This window comes from Solea senegalensis, unplaced genomic scaffold, assembly GCF_019176455.1.
Source record: "Solea senegalensis isolate Sse05_10M unplaced genomic scaffold, IFAPA_SoseM_1 scf7180000016178, whole genome shotgun sequence".
In the NCBI taxonomy this organism is placed as follows: Eukaryota; Metazoa; Chordata; class Actinopteri; order Pleuronectiformes; family Soleidae; genus Solea; species Solea senegalensis.
Genome location: NW_025321640.1, coordinates 1 through 22,500, shown reverse-complemented (window position 1 = coordinate 22,500; position 22,500 = coordinate 1). Strand labels below are relative to the sequence as shown.

General features: G+C 39.0%; 1 protein-coding gene across 1 annotated transcript in view; it reads left to right on the top strand.

Moving 5' to 3' along the window:
- vav2 (vav 2 guanine nucleotide exchange factor) overlaps positions 1-22,320 on the top strand; it is a gene marked incomplete at its 5' end in the record, with an annotated part of 24,561 nt that extends 2,241 nt beyond the window's left edge. The window contains 16 exons of the mRNA XM_044018078.1: positions 4,538-4,606; positions 5,187-5,287; positions 10,942-11,041; positions 12,295-12,390; positions 15,282-15,350; positions 15,530-15,616; positions 15,959-16,047; positions 16,128-16,260; positions 16,525-16,539; positions 16,816-16,925; positions 18,294-18,395; positions 20,291-20,379; positions 20,489-20,502; positions 20,596-20,614; positions 21,731-21,858; positions 22,209-22,320. Coding sequence (XP_043874013.1) covers positions 4,538-4,606; positions 5,187-5,287; positions 10,942-11,041; positions 12,295-12,390; positions 15,282-15,350; positions 15,530-15,616; positions 15,959-16,047; positions 16,128-16,260; positions 16,525-16,539; positions 16,816-16,925; positions 18,294-18,395; positions 20,291-20,379; positions 20,489-20,502; positions 20,596-20,614; positions 21,731-21,858; positions 22,209-22,292 — 1,305 coding nt within the window. The remainder of the gene's footprint in view (positions 1-4,537; positions 4,607-5,186; positions 5,288-10,941; positions 11,042-12,294; positions 12,391-15,281; positions 15,351-15,529; positions 15,617-15,958; positions 16,048-16,127; positions 16,261-16,524; positions 16,540-16,815; positions 16,926-18,293; positions 18,396-20,290; positions 20,380-20,488; positions 20,503-20,595; positions 20,615-21,730; positions 21,859-22,208) is intronic.
- Between the last annotated feature and the right edge of the window lie 180 nt (positions 22,321-22,500).

Sequence of the window (22,500 nt, the reverse complement as noted above, 5' to 3'; positions counted from 1 at the left end):
TCTGGTTTCTTTGCTCTGTAACACAAAGACATCATTTGATGACGTCATCATTTCCACGTTTGACAAACATTGGTCAACGTTTTCTGACATTTTATGAACCGAATGATTGAATGAATAATATGCGGGTGAATCACTGATGAAAACACTCATTCATCTTGACTCATGAACACTGAAGCTGGTCATGTTTTACACCAACAGTCTCTTTGTTTCAGGGTTTTTGCAGAAATCAGACGCTTATTTAAATGATTCATGTTTTTCTCTCTGCTGTGCACATTATTTCTTAAAGGTACAGTGTGTGAAATATGTGCTGCTGAATATCTCTCACTCCACTGCTCTGTGTGTGTGTGTGTGTGTGTGCGTCCTCTCTACAGTTTGTGTTGCTCTTGTTGTGAGGGTGAAGTGAATGTTGTGTTTGTTGTTGTTTCATCACACGTGCTTTAATTCAATTCATTTCAATTCAATTTTATTTGTATAGCACCAAATCATAACATACATGATCTCAGGTCTGTACATAGACAACATCAAGGAGAGCAGAGAAACACAACAGTTCACACAATGAGCAAACACTAGGCATCAGTGGAGAGAAAAAACTCCCTCTTAACAGAAGAAGAAATCTCTGACAGAACCAGGCTCAGAGATGTGCGGTCATCTGCCTCGACTGGTTGGGGTGAAAGGAAAAATGGGGGACAGTGGAGAGGTGGGGGACAGAAAGGGGGGAGAGAAAGGACAAGAGGGAGATGAGGGAGAGACAGAAGAGAGAGAGGGAGACCAGGAGCAGATACACAACAACTGTATCAGGTTACAAGTTTATACAGTTACTGATATCGACTTTTTAATTATAGCACAATAATAATGGTGATGATATGTATGATATGGATAGCCTCGAAAACTGGATCTGGATCCTGCAACCTGCATGATGAGAATACAGAGAGAGAGAGAGGGAAGGAAGGAAGGACACAAACTAGGGAGAGAAAGAGACAAAGTTAATGACATATAAAAAGTCATAATCATATCCTGAGTGTGAGAGAGTGAATGTGCGTGTACCACAGGAAAATCCCCCAGCAGTTTAGTTCTATAGCAGCATAACTAAGAGATGGTCCAGGTTTCCCTGAACCAGCTTTTTTATAAGCTTTATCAAAAAGGAAAGTTTGAAGTTTAACTTTAAATACAGAGAGAGGCTCCGCCTCCCGAACTATCATTGGGAGCTGGTTCCACAGGAGAGGAGGAGCCTGGTAACTGAAGGCTCTGCCTCCCATTCTACTCTTACAGACTCTGGGAACCACAAGTAAACCTGTATTTTGTGACCCAAGTGGTCTATTAGGGTGATAGGGTAAGACTAGGTCTTTCAGGTATGAAGGGGCGTGACCATTAAGTGCTTTGTGCGTGAGGAGGTGGATTTTAAATTGAATTCTAAACTGTGGGTGGAGCCAGTGTAGAGAAGCTAACACTGGAGTTATATGGTCTCTCTTTCTAGTTCCTGTCAGAACTCGTGCTGCAGCATTTTGAATTAACTGAAGGATTCTAACACACTTGTTGGAACATCCTGATAATAAGGAGTTACAGTAATCTAATCTAGATTAACAAAAGCATGAACTAGTTTTTCAGCATCCTGTAAAGACAGAATGTTTCTAATTTTCATAATGTTCCGCAGGTGGAAGAAGGCTGTTCTGGAAATGAGTTTTATGTGTGAATCAAAAGACATTTCCTGGTCAAAAGTAACTCCAAGGTTCCTCACAGTGGAACTGGAAGCCAGGGTGATGTCATCTAAAGTGACAATGTGATCAGAAAGTTTTTCTCTGAGGTGTTTAGGGCCGAGTATAAAAGTTTAAAAGTAGAAAGTTACAGGTCATCCAGGACTTAATGTCTCTGAGACATTCCTGGAGTTGAACAACCTGATTTATTTCATCCGGCCTCATTGATAAATATAGCTGTGTGTCATCTGCATAACAATGAAAGTGTATGTTATGCTTTCTAATAATGTTCCCTAGAGGAAGCATATATAAGGTAAAAAGTATAGGCCCAAGCACTGAGCCTTGTGGAACTCCACAATTAACTTCTGTTTGTAGTGAGGCTTTATCATTAACGTGAACAAACTGGAATCTATCAGATAAGTATGATTTAAACCAGCAGAGGGCAGCACCTGTGATACCAAGAGTCTGCTCCAATCTCTGCAGTAGAATATCATGATCAATGGTGTCAAACGCAGCACTAAGATCTAACAGGACAAGTAAAGAAACTAGACCATTATCTGAGTTACTAACTTTAACTAGTGCTGTTTCTGTGCTATGGTTTAATCTTAAACCTGACTGAAAATCTTCAAACAGGCCATTAATGTGCAAATATTCACATCATTGATTGGCAACTGCCTTTTTTAAGATTTTAGAAACAAAGGGAAGATTAGATATAATAAATAAAGAGATCGATGATTATAAACATGTTTAACATTCACAGTCTCATTCCTATTACACACAACTCTGTTTATAAACTACTTTTATACAATGTTCTTAGTGTGTGAGTGAAAGGATGATGTGTTCATCCACGCGTGTTGGAGGACATTCACTGATTCACTTCACGTTTTTCTTCCTCTTGTGTTTTTCACTCTTTCAAACTGAATTTAATGCATTTTTTGCTCAATGAGATTAAAACGAGGTCAAAATGGACAAAGATGTGAGTAAATATCAATGTTGCCTCAGTCATGCCACACTCTCTCCCCCCTCTCTCTCTCCTCTCTCCGTCATTGTGAGGAGCACACATCACTTTCTCTCCCCCTCTCTCTCTCCCTCTCTCTGTCATTGTGAGGATCACACATCACTTTCTCTCTCTCTCTCTCTCTCCCTCTCTCCCTCATTGTGAGGATCACACATCACTTTCTCTCCAAATCACGCGCTCGACTAATTTCATTAAAGTAAATGTGAGTTCTGATCCACTTCAGACGAGATGGAGAGAGAGAATAAATAACCTCTCTGTGATCCGAGGACTCGTTAGGCTTAATTGAGTTGGGATTAATAAAGCCCGTCGTCTCTTTGTTGATGCTTTTGTTATTGTTATGGTGATGGAATGTGACGCTGAAGCAGCTGCACACGCTGTGGTTTTACAACACGTTCAAACCTCATCCCTGGATCTTCTCTTTATCTTCTCTTTATCTTCTCTTTATCTTCTCTTTATCTTCTCTGTATCTTCTCTTTATCTTCTCTTTATCTTCTCTGTATCTTCTCTCTGTATCTTCTTTCTTCTGTCTTCTTTATCTTCTCTTTATCTTCTCTTTATCTTCTCTGTATCTTCTCTTTTATTCTCTGTATCTCTCTCTGTATCTTCTCTGTATCTTCTCTCTGTATCTCTTTTATCTTTATCTTCTCTGTATCTTCTGTATCTTCTCTGTATCTTCTCTGTATCTCTTTATCTGTTCTCTTTATCTTCTCTTTATCTTCTCTGTATCTTCTCTGTATCTTCTTCTCTTTATCTTCTCTTTGTCTTCTCTTTATCTTCTCTTTGTCTTCTCTTTATCTTCTCTTTATCTTCTCTGTATCTTCTCTTTATCTTCTCTTTATCTTCTCTGTATCTTCTCTGTATCTTCTCTTTATCTTCTCTTTATCTTCTTTATCTTACTCTGTATCTTCTATTTATCTTCTCTGTATCTTCTCTGTATCTCTTTATCTTCTCTTTATCTTCTCTGTATCTCTGTATCTTCTCTTTTTCTCTCTCTCTTTATCTTCTATTATCTTCTCTTTATCTTCTCTTTATCTTCTCTGTATCTTCTCTGTTCTCTTCTCTGTATCTGTATCTTCTGTATCTTCTCTTTATCTTCTCTGTATCTTCTCTGTATCTTCTCTGTATCTTCTCTTCATCTTCTCTGTATCTTCTCTTTATCTTCTCTGTATCTTCTCTTTATCTTCTCTTTATCTTCTCTGTATCTTCTCTGTATCTTCTCTTTATCTTCTCTTTGTCTTCTCTTTATCTTCTCTTTGTCTTCTCTTTATCTTCTCTTTATCTTCTCTGTATCTTCTCTTTATCTCTTTATCTTCTCTGTATCTTCACTTTACTCTGTATCTTCTCTGTATCTTCTCTGTATCTTCTCTTTATCTTCTCTTTGTCTTCTCTTTGTCTTCACTTTATCTTCTCTGTATCTTCTCTTTATCTTCTCTGTATCTTCTCTTTATCTTCTCTGTATCTTCTCTTTATCTTCTCTTTATCTTCTTTATCTTCTCTGTATCTTTATCTTCTCTGTATCTTCTCTGTATCTTCTCTTTATCTTCTCTTTATCTTCTCTGTATCTCTTTATCTTCTCTGTATCTTCTCTTTATCTTCTCTTTATCTTCTCTGTATCTTCTCTTTATCTTCTCTGCATCTTCTCTTTATCGTCTCTTCAGCAGCTTTGGTTGTTTTCTTATTTGTTGCTGGAGTTCACGTTCACTTGATCTGCTGAAAGCTTTTCCAGAGCTTTATTTTCATTTTATTGTCACTGTAAAGTCTGTGTGTGGATTTTAAGGCTTTTAGAGGAAATCCATTCATTTACTCTCTCGTGTGTTTTCTCCTCTAGAATTATATGATTCCACTCAGGCTGGTCTTGAATCCACAGGACATGGACGCCATTTTTGTCAACCTTGAGGTGAGGAAGGTGTGTGAGTGAGTGTGTGTGCGTGTGTGTGTGTGTGTGTGTGTGGTGTGAGTGTGAGTGTGTGTGTGAATGTGAATGTGTGCATGTGTGTGTATGTGCGTGTCTGTGTGTGAGTGAGTGTATGCAGGTGTGTATGTAATAGTGTGTGAGTGTGTGTGTGTGTGTGCGTGTGTGTGAGTGTACACTATGTTTCTTTCATTTTAAACTATTTCTTCTGCTGATTATACACAAAGTTCTGAGCTCCTCCCTCACTTCATACACTTCACTACATATAACATACATGTGTTAATATCACAGTGTTTCTCTCATGCTCTTCCACACATGACACATAATATTTGAATACGTTTAATAAAAACTACAGTGCACAATTTATGTAGAAAATCCATTTTGCTTTTGTAATCCAAATAAAACACAATATATTTGTGATCTATTGTCTAATAGATAAGGAATACATATATTATCTAATACATATTGAACCGAATCCATGTTTTTTAACATATGCATGTATAAATATATATACTGTATATGTATACATATACATGAGGATATGACACATTTCATTTATTCTCAGGATGTGATCAGAGTCCACTTTGCCCTTCTGCGAGCCATCGATCTGAACATGGTGACCGGAGGAAGTGGTCTGGGCAAGATTTTCCTCGACTTCAAAGAAAGGTCAGTAAACGTGTGTGTGTGTGTGTGTATATACATTATTTTTCCTCAGCACAGTTATTGTTCTGATGATGACATCACGTTGTTTCTTTGTCTTAATTTACTATTTTGACAGCCACTTCCTGATGTTCAATAATCCAGCTGGATTATCTCCTATAATCAGTCAGAGAGTGTTTGGTTATGAATTATAGATTGTTGTTCAATCTCTCAGGACTCACTAGTGAAAATAGGGAAACTAATGAGACTAGTGAAACTATCACAGCGACTAAAAGACAATGGTAACATTTTCCTTACGTGAAACTGACTGGAATGTAAGGAGCTGGATTATATTTCAGCAGATATAAACGTCATAAAGGTCAGTGTCTCTCAGTCATGGAGTCCTGGACGTTAGTTGTTTCCTGCTCTGACTCGTGTGATTGAAGTGAAAGAGTGGTTGTCAGGCTTTAACAGAGCTTCATGATGAGCTCTCGTAGTTTTCCATCATATGAACTGACACTATTTTAATCAGCCTTTCTGTTTCCAGCTGTCTGTCTGTGTCATTGATTCAAGCTCCAGACAGAAACACTTAACATTTACCTTCTATTCATAAACAAATGTTATTGTTATTATTTACCTTCACTGACATTTGCAGAATGAGAGGCAGAGTTATTTTAAGAAAAGCACTCATGGATTTGCAGATTGTGTGCGTCACAGGCTTTGATTGTGAGTGTGTGACTGACACGTTTACCTGCCTCATTATCTCACTGTCTGTGTGTGTGTGTGTGTGTGTGTGTGTGTGTAAATCTCCTACACACACACACACTGCATCGCTCTTGTCAAACAGCTCCACATTTTCTCCTGCACCATTTACACTCGGGATGAAAAATCATGCTTTGTCCCTGAGTGTGTGTGTGTGTGTGTGTGTGTGTGTGTGTGTGCATGTGTGTGTGCGCATGTGTGTGTGTGTGTGTGTGTGTGTGTGACCTTTACAACAGTGTGCGTTTTTTTTTCTCACATCGCTGCAAAAAGAGAAAATTTTTTTTTCTGATTTGGTTTCAGTGCAAATGTCACTGTCGTTCATCTCCTCCATTTTTGTGGAACAAACAGTTTATAATGTCCGTGTTTGACTTAATAAACACAGAGAACAAAGAACAAAGTGTCAGTGGAAAACAATCCTGTACATTTATGTAAACGAGGAGACAATCACTTCACAGATTTCTCCATCTGTCGATGGTTGTATTTTTATCACGTGTGTAATTGTTTGCTCACTTTTATAGACTTTATTTTTGAATTTGGAAGTAACTTTGGATCTGACTTCCTGTTTTTGTGTGACACTTCCTGTATTTGTTTCCTTCACGTATCTGTGAATGAAACACTCATAACGATCAGTAACAGATCAGTGTAATATCACAGACCTCATGTAACCTGTGAGGATGTTTGAACTGAGTTGTCCTGTGACTTTGTGTCGATAGTTTTTTAAATTTTTAAATCTTTCCGCCAGTAAAATTCTTCATATCTTCAGTTATTTCCTCTGTGAGTGACTGAGTGAGGATGAGGCTGAATCAGTGTCCTCTCGTTGACTTCCTCATGTGCGACTTGTTTTCTGGACTGAAGTTGTTCTCAGATTTCCTGGCAGAGTCTAATCACAGCTGCACTCCTGGTCCTGTGTTTTTCTCCATCACCTGTGTATTAGCTGTATATAAGCTGTGTATTAGCTGTGTATTAGCTGTGTATTAGCTGTATATTAGTTGTATATTAGCTGTGTATTAGCTGTATATTAGCTGTATATTAGCTGCGTTTTAGCTGTATATTAGCTGTGTATTAGCTGTCATTGGCTGTTATTGTTATTAGCTGTATTGACTGTGTATTAGTTGTATAATAGCTGTGTATTGGCTGTATGTCTTAAGCTGTGTATTAGCTGTATATTAGCTGTATATTAGCTGTGTATTAGTTGTATATTAGCTGTATATTAGTTGTATATTAGCTGTGTATTAGCTGTATATTAGCTGTATATTAGCTGTGTATTAGCTATTAATATTAGTTGTATAATGGCTGTATATTAGCTATTATTATTAGCTGTATATTAGCTGTGTGTGCTGTGTATTAGCTGTATAATGCTTCCCAATAGTATTAGTTGTATATTAGCTGTGTATTAGTTGTATATTAGCTGTGTATTAGTTGTATATTAGCTGTATATTAGCTGTGTATTAGCTGTATATTAGCTGTGTATTAGCTGTATGTGGATTGTATAATAGCTGTGTATTAGCTGTATATTAGCTGTGTATTAGCTGTATATTGGCCTTATATTAGTTGTACTATGCTTTATTACGTATTGGCTGTGTATTAACTTAAAACATATTAGCACAATAATATTAACAACATATTTAGCTGTGTATTAGTTGTATATTAGCTGTGTGTTAGTTGTATATTAGCTGTGTATTAGCTGTATATTAGCTATGTATTAGTTGTATAATAGCTGTGTATTAGCTGTGTATTAGCCGTGTATTAGCTGTGAGTGTGGGCTGTGGAGTGGAGGTGAGCGGCGCCCACAGCCACACGTCACACGACATTAGCCGCTAACACAACCTGTCACTTTTGTTTTCCCGGGACTTTTTCCTCCGTCGCCTTCCTCGGCTCGCGCGGCTCAGTCGGGGGCGGAGGTGAAGGCCCAGGGCGCGTTTACCCAAAATTGCATTTTCCGTGAAATAACAAGCACGACGGCGTCCTCATTATGAAAGAGGCCAGCACAGCAGGGCCGTGTCACCAGCACTGAGAACAACACATACAGCAGGATTTTACTGCAGCTGCAGCAAACTCTACACAACCCACCGGACTGACAGGGCCGGACCAAGCCTTTATGGAGCCCTGAGCTGAATGTAGTATCAGCTTTAATGAATCGAGTAAACCACTTTAATGACTTTGAGCAAATCTTCCACTGCACATTAAAACCAAATCACTTCAGCTCAACATTATTAGTGTTAACAGATGTTTTCTGCAGTTTTTCTATGATTTATGCCAATCTTTAGAAATCAGAGCAGCTCATGTCTGAGATCTATGTGATACTTTAGAACAATTAAAGATCACAAAATGGCTTAGCTTCAATAAACAGCGATGAAAAAACATGCATTTATATTTGCAGCGCACTTAAATATTTAAATAATTCTTACGTAAACGAAATCTTTGTTGTTGTCATGTGACACAAACACTCGTCTGTTTTCAAAGTCTGCTTGTGTTTATTTTTTTTTGAGTTGCAGCTTTAATGTTTGTCTTTGGATTCAGCCTCAGGCTGGAGGACACACACACACGCACACACACTATATATATATATAAAACTTGTTTTTCGTTAAAGGGACAGTTTTTTATTAAAGGGACAGTTCACATTAAAGAACATCCACATGTAAATGTGACAGATTGTGGCCACAGGCTAATTTCCATGTGCAGTCGCTGTAGGCAGGTTGATTTAACACACAGATACACACAGTAATGTACACACACACTGACACACACTAACACACACTGACACACACTGACACATACATGACAATGAAAACGTAACGTGTCAGTGAAGATAAAACCTTTATTCATCGTCGCTCAGTGAATATTGTTGATCTTTTGTCGTCATGTGTTACATCGAGAGTTTCGGTCTTTGTTTCTTCTCACTGCACATTTTCTTCTTTTCTTCACACATTCACACCATCAACTCCACCACTTTACTGCCTTCTTCTTCTTCTTTGTGGATTGATCCATGATGTGTCATTACTGCCATCTTCTGGAGGCAGTAAACTCCTGCACTACCCTGTCATCTTCATATTCCATCAAGTTATCTTGGTGTCAGTGAGCAGCGTCTTTGAAGAAGACCTTCATGTCTCATTGTGTCTCCACAGTGTGACGCGTGTCTCACCACACAGTCCATCTGCTGTCTTTAACTGATCAAGGCTTCCATTCATGTCCATCACAGCAGGAGCTCAAGTCTTCATCACACCTCAGGGACAGTTGAAGCAAGGGAGGAGCTTCACTACACGAGAGTTTAAGCAGGGGAGGAGCTTCTCTACACGAGAGTTTAAGCAGGGGTGGAGCTTCACTGCAGGAGTTTAAGCAGGGAGGGCTTCACTACCGCGAGGTTTAAGCAGGGAGGAGCTTCACTGCACGAGTTTAAGCAGGAGGGAGGAGCTTCTGCTACGAGGTACAGCTGGGGGAGGAGCTGCACTACACGAGGTTTGAGCAGAGGGAGGCTTCTCACACGAGGTTTGAGCAGGTGAGGAGCTACTCACACGAGGATTTAAACAGGAGGCTTCACTACACGAGGTTTAAGCAGGGGAGGAGCTTCCCACTGCGAGGTTTTAGCAGGAAGGGCTTCACTACACAGGGTTTAAGCAGGGGAGGGAGCTTCTCTGCAAGAGTTTAAGCAGGGGAGGGGCTTCACTACAGAGTTTAAGCAGGGCTTCACTGCGAGAGTTTTGCAGCAGGGGAGGGCTTCACTGCAGAGTTTAAGCAGGAGGAGCTTCACTACCACACACAAGAGTTAAGCAGGGGAGGAGCTTCACTACACGAGAGTTTAAGCAGGGGAGGAGCTTCACTACACAAACAGTCTCTTTAAAACAGCTTTTTCTGATGATGTCACACAGACTTAAACAACGTTAGCTGTTAGCTTTTTTTCAGTATGACTCAGCTTTACTCCTAGTCTCCACAGTCTCTGTGTTCTTCTGTTATTTCTGCATCATCTCTTTCCTCCTCCTCCTCTTCCTGCACACAGGAAGTACCTGTCTCCCTCCTCTGTGTCATGGCTTCACTGTAACATCTAATAAACACAGTGATCTGTTCTCTGTGATTACGGCTCGTCGAGTCCACTCATGACTTATTCATGATCTTCACGTTCATTGCTAATCATAATTCATGTATTCACATATTCATTCATCTGAGCCTGTTGTGATCCTCACACTGACCTCTCACTTCATCTTCATATTTGTGTGTGTGGGTGTGTGTGTGTGTGTTGTTTCCTGAAGCTTCTGTCACACAACAACAACAACAACAACAACAACAACAACAGCAACACTTTCCTTTGTGTCTGTCGTTTGTACAGAAAGCCTCATTAGTCCCAGTGAAGCCTCAGTTCTGACTTTATGAACCACACGCTCTCTGATAAACATTTATAACTGAACATGGTGTTTGGCAGATATTGAAGTTTTATAAATGGAGCAAATGTAAGACGTGTTCAGCTGCGTTCATGTCTTATTTCTGGTTGTTGTGAGCTTAATTAAATACTTAAAAACAAGAGTCTAATGATTCATGTGTATCAGTGGTTTTTGAAGCTCGTCTGGTTACAATGACCACATTTATATTTACTGTGGAGTATTAATGGTTTTCAATTATATCATTTGAAGTCATTTAGTTAGATTATAACATTGATTCACATGAATGTGAGTCATAATCAGATTATCCTGTGTGTCATCATGGAACATCATAATCTGATTAGTTATCACGATGAGTGTTTTTTATGATGTTATGGTGTTCTTTATAGAAGTTATTTCATTATCACTCTTTATCTTAAATACTGATAGATATGTGTGTGTGTTGTCTGGCAGTTTTTGGATTAGGGTTAGGACTACCCTAATCCTAATCCAGTTGTACAGCAAATTAAAATGGTTTGAATTGTTTTGTGTGTGTGTGTGTGTGTGCAGGTTGTTGATCTACGGTCAGTACTGCAGTCACATGGAAAACGCTCAGAAGACACTGGACGAGTTAATAGCGACGCGAGACGACGTCAGGATCAAAGTCGAGGTAAAAAAGTCACGACAAAAAAGACGGACGATGGTTTTAAATAATAATACAAACAAGTTCATAACATCAGATTAAATCTCATGTGTTTAGACATGGACAGATTTGTATTTGTCATTTGCTTGTCAAGTGTAGTCGCTGTGTGTGTGTGTGTGTGTGTGTGTGCTGTCTGTGTCAAGCATGTGTGGCTGTGTGTGTGTGTGTGTGTGTGTGTGTGTCTGTGTGTGTGGCTGTGTCTGTGTGTGTGTGTGTCTGTGTGTGTGTGTGTGTGTGTGTGTGTGCTGTATGCGTGTGGCCAATGCGTGCGTATGTAATGTGTGTGTACGTATGTCTGCTAATATGTGTATGTAATGGCTGTCTGTGTGTGTAATGTGTGTGTATGTATGTCTGTGTGTGTGTGGCTGTGTGTGTAAGTAATATACGTGTGTGTGTAATGCGTCGTGTGTGTGTGTGTATGCGTGTATGCGTGTGTGTCTGTGTGTGTAATGTCTGTATTATTGTGTGCATGTATCTGTGTGTGTATATCTGTGTGTGTGTGTGTGTGTGTCTGCGTGTGTGTGTATGTGTGTGTGTGTGTGTATGCGTCGCGTGTGTGTGCGTGCATATCTGTGCATGTGTGTCTGTGTGTGTGTGCGTGTGTCTGTGTGTGTGTGTGCATGTGTCTGTGTGTGTGTGTCTGTGTGTGTGTGCATGTGTCTGTGTGTGTGTGTGTGTGTGTGTGTGTGTGTGTGTGTGTGTGTGTGGCCATTTTAAGGGCAGAGATATGTTTAAGGTTAGGTTGGCGGTTAAGTTAGGATTGGAGGCCGGGGTTAGTAATTCAGTCAGTAGTGTGGTTAATGTTAAGTAAGTCTCCAGAAATGTGGAATGTAAAGTCGATATAATGTCCCCTCGGAATGGCTGAACATGTCAACGTCTGTGTGTGTGGTAATGGTGATAATGAGGATGTCAGCTGTGTTGTGTTGTTGTTGTGAGGAGAATTCTGTGAAGATATTAGCCGAGACGACAGGTGGCAACCTGGCAGACTAATGAATGAGTTGCCTTGTGAAAATCATGGAATGAATGAATGAGCGCACTTGTTGGGAGAATAGAGACTTGTGGTATGTGATTATTGATAAACTGTTCCCGCGGCTGCTGCTGCTGCTGCTGATGCTACTGCTGATGCTGCTGCTGATGCTGCTGCTGCTGCTGATGATGATGATGATGATGATGCTGCTGATTATGATAATGCTGCTGCTGATCGTGTCGTTGTTTCACAGGAATGTACCTTGAAAGTCCAGGAGGGAAAATTCAAGCTGCAGGATCTGCTGGTGGTTCCAATGCAGAGGGTTTTAAAGTATCACCTACTACTGAAGGTAGGAACAACACTGTAAAGGAAACAGCTGACAACTCCAAATAATCCATGGATTATATTTGCTCCTTCAGAATAAAACCAACACTCAATGGGAAAGAAAGAAATATTAGCAACAGATAAAATATTTAACAAGAAAGATGTGCTTATTAAGACAACAAATATAAGAGGATAATAAATAGAATATGTGCAGAGAGTGTTGTAATGACGCTGTCAGACAGCACAGTTATTTCCACACAGCACATGGATTATGTGTATATACGTATCAGACCTGCACTGATGTTTCTATGTGTAAAGATCCATGTGTGAGCCCTCAGTGTGACAGTTTCCTCCTGCTGTTCAAACATCTTTGATTCTTTTTCATATTCTTTATGGACGAGTTTATTATGCTGTGTTTTAATGTTTGTGTCAGGTGACCATGGGTCAAGACAGAGAGAGACAGAGTGAGAGAGAGAGAGAGAGAGACAGACAGACAGAGAGAGAGAGTTAGAGAGAGAGTTAGAGAGAGAGAGACAGACAGACAGACACAGAGAGAGTCTCAGCAGGACACTGGAGTTAAATCAACTGTGCACTAATCAGATTAAATTCAGTCCATTTCACTGCTGCCCACAGTTTTACAGGAGAACACTGTGTGACTACAGGCTCTGTGTGTGTGTGAGCGATATTAAAGGTCTACAGTGAAAACACTAGTTTAATTAGAAACGTAGTTTTCCTGAAATGTGATCAACACATTGGTCTGTTTCTGAAACAGGAGGTTTCATGTGATGTAAAAATCAAGTTGAAAATGATCCACCAGAAAGTCACGGTGTTGTTGTTGTTGTTGTTGTTGTTGTTGTTGTTGTTGTTGTCAGAGAGCACATCAAGTTTCTACGGATACAGATGTTATTGATTATGTGTTCGTCAGGTGTTTCTTTGTTTCTGTTGTTTAATTTTACACACTGGACCTTTAAAGAGTATCTGTGTGTGTGTGTGTGTGTGTATGTGTGTGTGTGTGTGTGTGTGTGTGTGTGTGTGTGTGTGGACTGTACGGATCTGTAAATAAAGTGAATTCAGCAGCAGGTTGTGAATAAGTGATGAATGTATGATGTTTCTGTATAGTGTGTGTGTTGTGACAGTGGTCTGCACTGACAGTGGAGTCAGCAGCTCGTGCTTCCACTGTTTGTTTGTTTGTGTGAATCCAGTGATGATGAGACTGTGTTTGCCTCTGGTGAAGTTTCCTTCTGTAGCACATTTAAACAACAACAACAACAGCCAGAGTTTGACCAACGATTAAAGGAACAACAACAACAACAACAACACAAAAAACCATGATCAAAGTAAAACACTTAGTTCTGTCCTTAAAAAACTGAAGCAAAATCATATTTATGAATGAGTCAAATCAGTGAAAAGAGACATTTCCTGTTGTTGCCACAGAATAAAAGATAAAACAGAATCTTTAATATCATGATTATCTTTAATTAATAAAGATTTTTTTATAAATAAAAGATTAAAGAATAAGAGTGTGAATGTATGTGAACTGTATGTACTGTTTTATTTTTATTCAATCAGGATAAATCAGTGTTTTCCTGAAGCTTCTGAGTCACCGTGACTCTGAGTCTGAGTCATAGATCACAGTCAGAAACATAAACAACAACAATAAGCCTGTGGTGCAGAGATGATGAGTGAGTGAGTGAGTGAGTGAGTGAACACAGTGTTGTTGTAAAGAGCAGAGAGAACAATCACTGCTGTTTACTCTTCTATCTTCAAGTCAGTACAGATTATATGCAGTGTTGTAATGTAACTACTTAAGTACAAATACTTAGTTACTGTAGTAGAATTGTCACATATCTGTTATTTATATTTCTGAAGACTTTTACTCTGATACATTTCCTTTAACCGTCTCGTTACTACAAAATAAAAGCTGAGTTGGTGACGTAATGCCTGTTTGTAGTCGCTAGTTGTTTTTAGCGGCACCTGCTGTTAGCCGCTCAGCTGTTAGCCGCAGATTTCGGCTCCGAGTGGATTTAAAACACACCAGCGGCTCGTTGTTTACCGTGTCCGACACCGAGGCTCTGGTCTCCTGTCTCCGGGTTTGTGTTGTACACTCCGGACGCCGGGTTTCAGCTCTCAGCTGAGCGGCTAACCGCGGAGCTAGCGAGCGAGCTCACGCAGATAAAGCGCAGATTTGGTCTGAATTAAAACACAGTGTGACGTCTAGAAGCTCCACAAACTCTAAAAGTTTCAAAAAGTTTGAAAAATACAAGCAGACACAGAGAGTTTGTCACCATTTAGTTTAATATTGTCTTAACTTGTTCGCTTGTACCTATTATTATGCTTTTATTGTTAAGAAGCCACAATAAAGGTCATATTCAATATTGTAATTGCTCACTTTGTTTAAATACTTTTACTTTTACTTCTGATGCCTAAGTACAGTTTATATCAGAAAATGACTTTTGATGCTTAAGTACAGTAAATGTCATGTACTTTAAGACTTAAGTCATATTGTAAAAGGCGACTTTAACTTCTACCAAAGTCATTTTCTGCTAAGATACTTGTACTTTTACTCAAGTATCACTTTCACGTACTTTATACTTTAGACTGATGATCTGTTTATGTGTATTTTTATCATCAAACTAATAAGAAGAGCACAAACCTTTGTCACCTGTGTTTTACAAACCAGCACCTGCAATATTTACTATTTTGATCCAGAAGAACTTTATCTGCTCATGTCTTTTTATATGTTACTTTTAATCTGACGCCAGATCAGATCCAGATGTTTTTACAGTGTTCATTATAAGAGACAGATCATGTTTGGTGACGTCATCAGTGGATTATTGAACAGGAACATAAAGCCACGTCCATGAAAACAGAGGTAATAATAAACATTATTATGATTGTTATTTTGTGTCTCCACAGGAACTTTTAAGTCACTCCACTGACCGACCGGAGAGACAACAGCTGAAGGAGGCACTGGCAGCTATGCAGGTCTGTGTGTGTCTGTGTGTCTGTGTCTGTGTGTGTGTGTGTTACATAACAATGTCTCTGCAGTTGTGTAAAGAGTTCCTTGAAAGTCCGTGACTGAGTGTGTGATATGACAGCTGTCACAGAGGTTTGTGTCTGTGTGTGTGTCTGTGTGTCTATGTGTGTGTGTCTGTGTCTTTCAGGATCTGGCCATGTACATCAACGAAGTGAAACGCGACAACGAGACACTGAAGAAAATCAGCGAATTCCAAAGTTCTATTGAAAACCTTGTAAGTCCAGTGAGACACTGTGAGACACTGTGAGACTCTGAGACACTGTGAGAGACTGTGAGATACTGTGAGACTGTGAGACACTGTGAGAGACTGTGAGACATTGTGAGACACTGTCAGACTGTGAGACACTGTGAGACACTGTGAGACACTGTGATAAATGTGCAATAATTAGTCAAATGAAAAGTTTCTGGCTCAGTTTATCTTTTTTTTATTTTCATGTTGTGACAACAACCTGCTTGTGTACAGTTAAAATGACTCACTAGTCATCTGTGTGGATTATTAATCTGTGCTCATGACCGTGAGAATGGACTGACAGTGGGCGTGTCTTTGTGACACAAGCAGCAGGTGAAACTGGAGGAGTACGGGAGGCCGAAGATCGACGGAGAGCTGAAGGTTTCTTCCATCGTCAACAGAACCAAACAGGACCGGTGAGTCCAGACTCATCAAACTAAAATGAAGCAGATAATAATCAGCAGGTCAGGAATAATGCACGCGTCTTTGTTTCCAGGTATATTTTCCTCTTTGATAAAGTGGTGATTGTCTGCAAGAGGAAAGGTTATAGTTACGAGCTGAAAGAAATCATCGAGCTGCAGTCGTACAAAATGTCCGACGACCCCATGAACAACAGAGACGTGAAGAAGGTGAGACGCGCCGTGCTTTTATTCTGAAGAGGAAGCTCCACACTTCTCATGCAGTGCCATGTTTGTTCGAGCAGCTCAGTGACGACAAAAGAAGAGTGAAGTTTTTGATGCTGGTGCTTGAACAATCATGTCAATTCATGGCTGAGCTAACATGGCTTCTTTCGTTTGGTGCATGTGTCTCCATGTCTCCATGTCTCCATGTCTCCATGTGTGCATGTGTAACCGGGTCTTTCTCTGGTGTCTTTCTTTTTGCATGCTTACCAGTCGAGTGGAAAAATGGTAAGCTCCAGTGACTTTGACTTTATTTCACTTTATTTCACTTAATTTAACTCATTTGCTCATCATGGCCTGTTTTTGGCAGTGGTGATGTGGTGATGTTTGGTGACGTTTGTGTCATGACTTCATCCTCCAGCTCTGTGATGTCTCTCACTAAAAGCATGTGGAGCATCTTTGAGTTCTGAGTCAGCGTAAATAACAGATAGATTCACATGAAATAGAGTAAAGCTGGTGTCACAGTCATCGTCGTCGTGTTCCTCACTCGCTTCTTCTCTCCAGTGGTCGTACGGCTTCTACCTGATCCACCTGCAGGGGAAACAAGGCTTTCAGTTCTTCTGTAAGACTGAGGACACAAAGAGGAAGTGGATGGAGCAGTTTGACATGGCCATGTGAGTTCAATATCACAGCACAGGAGTTTACATCATATACACTTTGTTCCACTGAAATCAAGACTTTGAGTTTTCCCACAAAAAGTCGAGGAACTACAACGGAGCATTTGGGTCACATTGAGAAAAAAAAGAAATTCACAGACTTTGAGAATTAAGTCGTAAAATTAATACGTTTACGACTTTATTCTCGTAAATTTAGGACTTTAATCTCAAGCATTAGGACTTTATTCTTACGACTTTAATCTCGCAAATTAAGACTTTATTCCTACGACTTTAATCTTGTAAATGTATGACTTGTTTCTCGTAAATTAAGACTTTATTCTTACCACTTTAATCTCCTAAATTTATGAGATTGCAGTCTTAAATGTATGACTTTAGTCTCGTAAATTTAAGAGAATAAAGTCGTAAATTTACAACATTAATCTCGTAAATTAAGACTTTATTCTCGTAAATTTAAGAGATTAAAGTTTGCGACTTTAATCTCGTAAATTAAGACTTTATTCTTACGACTTGTTTCTCATAAATTATGACTTTATTCTTACCACTTTAATCTCCTAAATTTACGAGATTGGAGTCTTAAATGTATGACTTTAGTCTCGTAAATTTAAGAGAATAAAGTCGTAAATTTACAACATTAATCTCGTAAATTAAAACTTTATTCTCATGACTTTAATCTCGTAAATTTACGAGATTGAAGTCTTAAATTTACGACTTTAATCTCGTAAATTAAGACTTTATTCTTACCATTTTAATCTCCTAAATTTATGAGATTGAAGTCTTAAATTTACGACTTTAATCACGTTAATTAAGACTTTATTCTTACCACTTTAATCTCGTAAATTTACAATATTAATGTAAAAAGTAATCTCGTAAATGAAGACTATTCTCGAAGTCTGTGAATTGACTCCTTCATGTGACCCTAATACTCCGTCTTAAGAAACACAGAAGAGGATAAAAAATACTAATGATACTCTGATAGAATTCAGACCGTTGACAAAAGCATATTTTATTATATCGAGAACATAATTATATTGTAAAGTCAGTGCATATTTACTAAATTAAAAAAAAATCCAACTATTTTGATAAATAATGAATTGGGTTTTTAATTAAAATTAATTGAATTAATTAAATTTTATCATTAAAGACGCAATCATTTTTTGGTTGTTGGACAAAAACAAGACGTTTGAGACCATCATCATTTTCACGTTTGACAAACACTGGTCAATCAGTTCATGTTAGTTTGTAAAAGATCCTTTCTGTGAACAATGGAATGACAGACTTTTGTCAGTTCGATCGGTGGGTTTGATGCTTATTTTCATGGATGATGCAGACATGTTCATTCACTCATGTGTTCACCCTCTCACACAGATCCAACATTAAACCAGAGAGAGCCACAGCCAATCAGCACAACTTCCAGATGCACACGTTTGATCAGAACACCAACTGTCGAGCCTGTAAAATGCTGCTGAGGTAAACATTACAAACATCATCATTATCATTATTATCATTATTAGATCATCACGTTTCTTTCACTGTCATTCATACATGTCCATATATGTATGTATTTATATAAAGTTAAAACTGATCTTCACAGTTGAGGGTGGCAGACAACAACAAAGATAAAACATGAACGACAATTCCACAAAAGACGGATAAAAAGAGGAGTTTACGTGATAATGTCACATTGCTACTTTACAGACTAATCACAGACTAAGTGTTTGTAGCTTCTCATTAGTGTTTAAACCACGTAAATAAAAGACTAGTGCTGTCAGTTAAACACGCTATTAACGGCGTTTACACAAACCCATTTTAACGGCATCCATTTTCATTAGACATTTAGAAGAGATACAAATGTGTGAGTTAACTATGACATTAATGTGATTCATTTTAAGCGTTTGACAGCACTGAAAAAGACGGATGATTTCTTTTATGTGGACGTCTCACACTGTGTCCCTGAACGCACCACCAGCTCCCATGTGACATCCACTTTGTCCTCCATTACAGTCGAGCGCCTTCACTAAACTCCACTCTGTGTATTGACCCACAAACTTCACGGCCTCACTGACCCACATCAGCCGCGCTCTCTCTCTCTGCTATAGATGCTAATTACATTGTGCTGATTCTCCCACTGTGATTTATGGAGCTGACCATTCAACACGGCAGTGTGTGTGTGTGTGTGTGTGTGTGTGTGTGTGTGTGTGTGTGTGTGTGTGTGTGTGTGTGTGATGCATGTGCTCTAACACAATTCTCCAGTGGTCGCTCTTTAATGGAGCGAGTTGATCCTGCGATTGTAAGGGACAAATAAAATGGAAATAGAATGTGTGGAAGCAAAATCACACAGAGACTCAGCAGCAGCAGTAACAGCAGCAGCAGCAGTAGCAGCAGCAGCAACAGCAGCAGCAGCAGTACAGCAGTAGCAGCAGCAGCAGTAGCAGTAAAAGCAGCAAGCAAGGCAGTAACAGCAGTAGCAGCAGCAGTAGCAGCAGCAGTAAAGCTAAGCAGCAGCAGCAGCAGCAGCAGCAGTACAGCAGCAGTAAATAGCAGCAGTAGCAGCAGCAGCAGCAGTAGCAGCAGCAGCAGTAGCAGCAAAAAGCAGTTGCAGCAGCAGCAGTAACAGCAGCAGCAGCAGCAACAGCAGCAGTAGCAGCAGCAGTAACAGCAGTAACAGCGCACAATAGTAACAGCAGCAGCAGTAACAGCAGCAGTAGGTTGTTCATGTTGTTCTAAAGAATTAATTTGGTCTTACACTTCCCTTGCCATAGTGCTGTGTGTGTGTGTGTGTGTGTGTGTGTGTGTGTGTGTGTGTGTGTGTTCCATATTATTCAGAGCCCCAGGCGGAGAATTGATGTATTTTATTTTTGCACCAAATCTTTTTATTTGTGTACAAAATATAAAAGTGCATAATGTAACCACACATTATTACTGTACCATACCATCATTAAATGTCAGTACACTCATTAAACTTAGACTTTGTGATAGAGTTACTGATATCACTTAAGTCCAAATTCAGGAAAGACAATCAAACAAATAAAGTCATTCATAAATAAATAACCACACTTCACTGTTAGTATGAAAGTGTGAATGAATGCTGGACACGTTTGTGATGTGACTGCCCCCTGGTGTTTAAAACAAACACAACGCTCTGGTCCGGCCGTGAGGACCTGAATCTGGTGTGAGGACTTGTCTTCCTTATGAGGACAAAGTCAAGTCCCCATGATGTCACTAAGACATTTTAAGGTGAAGACATGTTTTTGGTTTGGGTTAAAGTAAATCTGCAGGAAATGAATCTAAGTAATGTAATGTCTGTGTGTGTGTGTGTGTCTCTCTCTCTCCCTCCCTCCCTCCCTCCCTCTCTCTGTTTAAAGGGGGATCTTCTATCAGGGTTATTTCTGCTCTCGCTGTGGAACAGGAGCTCATAAAGAGTGTCTGGAAATCATCACCATCTGTAAAATCAGTAGGTTTTTCCTCTAAACTTCGGTCACTTTATGACATGTTTTATTTTGTATATTATTATAGTTGACAGTTATAAAGTGTGACTCTCTCTTCTGTCTTTTATTTTTCAGATCCTCATGACTCGGTAAGAACGACCTCATCATTCTTTCATTTATTATTTATTCTTGATGCAAGTTTATGTGTTTTTAATAACTGTGTTTGTCGTGATTGTTCACAGGAACCTGGGATGTCGTCAGGTGAGAGCACTTCCTGTCATCACTCAGGTGAAAGATGAGCAGCACAGTCCTCTACTGCCGTCTGGTGGACAAAAACATCAGCTACAGAGAGAGAGAAACAGGGATTTTACTGTATCTACTAAAATATGAATGAATCAGGAAAATCATGATTCATCTAAATTATCTTCAAACATGATTCAGCAAAATCTGAGGAGAAAATGGTTCAGATTATGAATAATGAAAGAGGAAAAACAAACTTCTTTTTCTCTGTTTTACAGAATTCTAATCATACACAAAGAAAAGCACATTTAGAGAAGTCCACACAGCTGTGACTGAACTCAAACAACCATCACTTTATTTATTACTTTGTCTTTAAGGACCTGAACAAGCACCGCCTTCATCTGTTTTTCCAGTGGCAGGTTAAATAGAAACACATAATATATATACATATGTATGTATATATATATATATATATATATATATATATATATATATATATATATATATACATATGTATATATATATATATATATATATATATATGTATATATGTATCAGGTCAGAGTGAATAAAAACATTAATGAGAACCATGAACTAAACCCAACCCATTTTAGCTCAAACTCCTCCTCGAGTTAATTTGTGTATTGTGTTGTTGAAACAGCAGGTCTCTCTCTCCTGTTGTTTATGTTGTAGAAACTAGTGCTGTCAGTGAAACGTGTTATTAACACTGTTAATAACGTGTTATTAACACGTTATTAACGGTGTTAACACAAACCCATTTTAACGGCGTCTTTCTCTTTTTTATCGTGAGATTAACGTTCTTTTTGGTGTTTTTTTTCACATGCTGTTGCAACAACTAGTAACGTTATAAAAACTACAACACCACACCAGATCTAGCTCGACCGGAAACAACACAACAGGCACGCTGCACACACTTGTTTGTGCTAAAGAGTAGTAGCTAACGTTGTGTTCTGAGTGGATTGACGAGCGCTGTGCGCTTCTCCGTATCCAACGCAGCCTGGATCATTTCTCGATTTTCTCGCGATGAATCATTTGACAGCACTAGTAAATCCATGTTCAACTGAAAGTTACTAACCCAGTATTTGAGTTAAACACGGTGTAAATCTGTGACTTCAGGTCCTAAGATGGTGGCCGTGAGGAATTACCACGGCACGCCGGCGCCGCCGGGGAAAACTGCGCTGTGCTTTCAGACGGGAGACTTCATCGAGCTGCTGAAGGGAGATCCTGACACCACGTGGTGGGAGGTAACGTTCTAACACTTTGTCACTCTTTTAAAGTTTGATCTTTGTACAGAGAGTTTTATTTGATCGTCAGAGTTTGAGGAAACAATTGAAACAAAAATATTACAACAGTTACAGGGCGTTAAAGTTTCACATAAGTTGTAAAACAGCAAAGCCTCTTTGTGAAATTATGTCTTGTTTAATTGTATTCATTTGTTTATTGGTTTTGTTTTATTTTGTTGACTTTTACTTTTTAGCAGTTCTTTTTTTGTATTACAGTTCTTAATCTTAATCTCAATGAATCTTGTATTAATCTTGTGTTGTTTGTGTTACATAAAGATAATTAAACCTTCTCTCTCGCCTTTTTCTTTCAGGGGAAACTGATACAAACACAGAAGAGCGGCTTCTTCCCCAGCTCGTGTGTAAAACCTTGTCTGGACCCAAAGGTTTGTCATTAAATACACAAACAACAGTAAATAATCTGTCTTTTTGTTTTTGTCCACCTTCCTTCTCTTTACTCTGAACTTAACGACCTGTGTGGGACATAAATATGAAATATCTACATCTCTGTACCACTGTGCAGGACCGGGGATACGGCTTATGAATACCATGTCCATATATTTATGTTATGTCCATATTCATATATATATATTTATATATATATAT